The sequence below is a fragment of the Apus apus genome, chromosome 2, assembly GCF_020740795.1.
Source record: "Apus apus isolate bApuApu2 chromosome 2, bApuApu2.pri.cur, whole genome shotgun sequence".
NCBI lineage: Eukaryota > Metazoa > Chordata > Aves > Apodiformes > Apodidae > Apus > Apus apus.
In genome coordinates, this window is record NC_067283.1 from 31,534,847 (window position 1) to 31,539,147 (window position 4,301).

Below are 4,301 nucleotides of genomic sequence, written 5' to 3' on the forward strand. Positions count from 1 at the left end.
TAGATCACTCATTATAATATTAAAATGAATGGAATGAGAAATAGAAGAGTCACCACAGCAGCTGATGAAACATGAGAGAAGCAATCAAAGATGTGTTGGGGTGGGATTTAAATCTCAGCCATACCAGCCTGAATCCTAGGTAAATCTTGATTTCACTAATATCACCGAAAGCGTATATATTGGAGATAAATGTTGACCTGAAAAGTCATGCAGAACCAGTGCCCTGGGTGGGACATTTGCTCCCAAGCTGAACGCAGTTGAACAGACAGGTCGCTGCCCTTCTGCTGGAGACAGGGAGAGAAATCCAGGTCTTTCCCTGGCAGCGGCGAGGAAAGGTGCTAGCAGCAGGGAAAGCAGGAAGGGAAGTGGGGCAGAGACACATCAAGAAAGGCCATGGGAGCTTCTAGGGGAGATCCCTGGACCCCTTGCCCCACTCCCAGCCCGATTACCGTCCCCGCCTTCGCTGCCGCTCCCGTTAACAACCGGCTGCGGTGCATTCATTAGTAGACGACGCAAAAAAAGAGAAGAAGAGCGATCCCGCAGTGTACCCTGTGCCCATCCCCAGGTTACGGCCGTCTCGGACTTCCCCTACCTTCCCGCTTCGGCTTTTCACAGTTCATGTATTTATTTATTTACTCTCCTTGAAGGAATGAAGCATATAGGGGAGGAATGAAAAAAACCAAACAACAAAACCAAAAATCTGGCGAGAAACAAAAGGGCTTTCTGTGACCTCTCCAACATGAAAGCCCTCAACTTTTGTCTCCCAGACGGGCGTAGACGCCCTCCCAAGCCCGGCCCCGCCGATCCCGGGGAGGGGCCGGCCCAGCCAGGGGCAGCGCTGCGGCCCCTGCGGCCTCCCCGCGCCGGGCCGGGCAGCGCCGCGCCTGGGCCTCCTCCGACAGCTCCTTCTCGGTGAGCGCCAGAGCGCCGAGCCGCCCACAGGCAAGGACAGAGCTAGTCCAGGGAAGAGAATCGTGACAACAAACGGTTGTGTCCAGATGTTCCGCTTTACTGGCCCTGTAACACACGGCATGGACTTGGCAGGCGGGATTTCAAAGAAAATAGAGTTGTTGTTTATTTTAATTTTTCTTTTTCTTTATTATTATTATTTTTTTTAAGCAGAAAGCGCTAGGTTAAAATGCACACACCGAGCTTTTCCTAGTCCCTGGCAGGCAGCTGGGAAGACAACTGGATCCGGTGGAAACCTTCTCCACAAACAGGAACAGCTCTGCTTGCCCCGGCCGAGCCTTTCTCCAAAGCAACGAATTGCAAAAAATTTAAGGGACGCAGGAGACGCAACACAAACCAGAAGGCTTTGCGCCTTCGTTTCTTTAGCTTTCCCTTTTAAAAAAATGATATATATTAGTAAATCTACGCATATTGAGTCTCTCCACTCCTCTTCCCCGCTCCTCCCCCCGCCCCCAACGCACCATTTCTCAAACACTCTTCGTTTTTGCTTCCCACACCTACATGGTCCTGGCTGCGATGTGAGAAGCCGAGGCAGGAGCCACGGCTTTTCGTCCCGAGGAGGAGGCGACCAGGGCCACCGGCTCCGTGCCGTGGGTCGTCCAAGGCCCCCGGCTCCGTCCCGCCGGGCCCCTGCGCTCCCTAGCTCGCCTCCTGCCTGCTGCAGCCGTCCAGGAGCTCAGTCATGAAGGAGATGTACACTATGGCCAGACGCAATGTCTCTATGCGGGACAACCTTTTCTCGTAGGTGAAGGTGGGCACCTTCTTCCTCAGCTGATCAAATGCCTCGTTGAGGTTGAACATCCTCTTCCTCTCCCGTATGTTGGCAGCCTGGCGCTGGGCGTAGGTGATAACCCGCTTTCTCCTGGGTCTGTCCAGAAGGGAAGCGCTCCGCATCCTCTCTTCTTCCTCGTCCTCTTCTTCGTCTTCGGGGTCTCCATCTCCGAAGGCAGCCAGGGGCAGCCCCCGAGCCATCCCCTCCCGGACCGACAGGGCTCTGTCCCCGAAGGGGGGCCCAGGGGTGATCTCACAGAGTCCCAGGCTCGGCCCGGTCCGGGGAGGAATCTGGGGGGAGCCCAGAGAGAAGTCGGCCACGAAATCCAGCACCGAGGCGCCCAGCAACCCCTCTGGGCAGGGCACTTGTGAGGCTCTGCCGTGCAGCTCATCCAGTCGTCCCGGGGGCTGGTGGGCTGGGAAGAGGCTAGCTGACATCTTACTTCAGAGTGGGCTTAATCTAGTCCCCCATCCTCAGCCCCAGCGGCGTTAATATTTATAACCCGCCGGATAACAGGATTAGCAGGGCTAGAAAGAGCGACTGTAAAATTTCTCGCCGTGATGCTGATGAGAGGAGACAGGCAGCCCCTTCGGGGACGCGTGGATGCTCCCGAGAGAGGAGTGCCCAGCTAGTCAATCCTGTCACAGCGATCAAGGACAGTTCCTTCTTGGCAAAACCCTCCGCTCTTACCTGCTGAGCACTTTTGTCTCTTCTTAAACACCCGCAACCAAACGATTTTCAGCCTCTTTAAAGTCCGCAGCCTCAGAGCCGGGTCTCCACTGGGTTTGCTTTCCTGCTTTCTGTCGGGATCTCTGAACCCTGAGAGCCAGCCTGACAACTGATGTCAGGCAAGTGCGTGTATGCTTTTAATGATGTCCTGAAGAGGGGACCTGCACGCAGAGGGTCACCGGGGAATGTTTACCCTGTATCCCAGCGCGATGGGAGCTGAATGACAGGACCTCCATTAGCCTAAGTAAGCATTGTAGGGGACCCGTTATTGCATTCCCAGTTGTAACTGTTGGAATCGTTTCTCCGTTCCCCCTAAATCCCCTTCAACTAGAGTTCAAACATCTCTCCAGTAAAAGGCTGCTTCGTAAAGCTCATTTCGGTTCAGGCAATCTCAAAGCACTTGCTTTGAAACTCCTTCCTCCTGCCCACGAGACGAGGAAAAGTTGGTCCCACTCAGGGCAGCAGCTGCTCGTACACCTCTGGTAGAGCCGTCCTGGTTCCCGGGGGTGCGCAGAGGAATCAACCTGTCTGCACTCACTGATAACGCTGGATACATAGCGCAAAATACCGTGAAATGCATACATAAACACACCCGTACATCCGACACCGCTGAATACCTTTCTCGGATCAAGGTTTCATTGGGGATGGACGCTAGGGATTGGTTTGCTTTTGTCTTGGGAGGCTGGAAGAGGTTAGGGGTTGTGTCTTCATCCTCCCACACCAGAGGCTCTCTCTAAATAAACAGCCTGGCCCTGGAAATCCCTGGCAATGTCAGACACACTCAGGTTGAAGCGGATCGATTTTCTTTGGCACACGATTTGCGCCCACAGCTCGTTTAGAAGTGGCTGGCCATCAGTCTTGCACTGCCTTCTGAAAGCCTGATCTTCGCCTTTGTCATGCATTGTTGCCACTCTCGCTTTGGGGCTAATTAGTCTCTAATTTCTAAGGGGATTTCAAAGCCCATCAGATCAAAGGAGGCGGGGTGGGGGAGGCCGAAGGATCCAGCTCCCCGAAAATCCTTCCTGTTTGCTTAAAAGACCGCAAACATTTCCGACCGCGGACCGGGATCTGCCGTCATTTACAACGCAGTGAGCCAACTATGCGTCCCCTGTTCCCGGGAAAATATGCCGCGAGAAAGATGCTTCCCAGCTCGCCCCGCCACACACCCCCGGCTCTGCGGGCAGGGGCCGGCTGCGCGGAGCGGCTCGGGGGCTGCGGAAGGTGAGCGGACGCGGAGCTACATTGGACAGCTCCGGAGCCGCGGAGGCTGCCGGTTGCCCTGCGGCGACACGGCGACACTGCGGGGACCCCGCGACACTGCGGGGACCCAGTGGCATTGGGGGAACCCGGCGGCCCCGCAGACGGGGGGGATATCCCTCTCCACCCTTCCTGCGGCCTGACAACCCTCATCTCCCCTTTCTTGGTCACCGCCACCATCGCCACTGCTGTGGCAGTGATGGGCGGCGTGGTGTCCCTTTAATGATTTAATGGCCCGCCTAAGGCTAAATAAAGAACAAACGGGGAAGCTTGCTTTTATTCTTAACAGCACAAAGAGTTTTCTTAGCGAAGAGGGAGAGCCGCTCAGAGACGCGCTTTTAATGACAAATACCGTTCTGTAAAACACCTGGTGAATTAACTAATAAGGCAAAGAGGAGCTATAAGACATCTGTGAAGATTTTAAGAGAACTGCTGACTAGAGTGCGTCCAAGGATAACAGTAAGTTCAGGAGCTCTAAATGTTAAATGTTATATAAAAACACCGGCTGAACGAAAGACCAGATAAATATTTATGATCGGTCCGCAAAGGAATGTAATTTATATGAGCTCCTTTT

The 4,301-nt window shown here is 54.2% G+C and overlaps 1 protein-coding gene across 1 annotated transcript; it reads right to left on the minus strand.

Moving 5' to 3' along the window:
• Nucleotides 1–1,608: 1,608 nt before the first annotated feature.
• FERD3L (Fer3 like bHLH transcription factor) lies at nt 1,609–2,178 on the minus strand. Its single transcript, XM_051611724.1, has one exon. The coding sequence runs from the start codon at nt 2,176–2,178 to the stop codon at nt 1,609–1,611; it is 570 nt and encodes a 189-aa protein (XP_051467684.1).
• Between the last annotated feature and the right edge of the window lie 2,123 nt (nt 2,179–4,301).

Coding starts and splice junctions, on each gene's coding strand:
- FERD3L (XM_051611724.1), bottom strand. CDS start 2,178: ATGTCAGCTAGCCTCTTCCCAGCCCACCAGCCCCCGGGACGACTGGAT.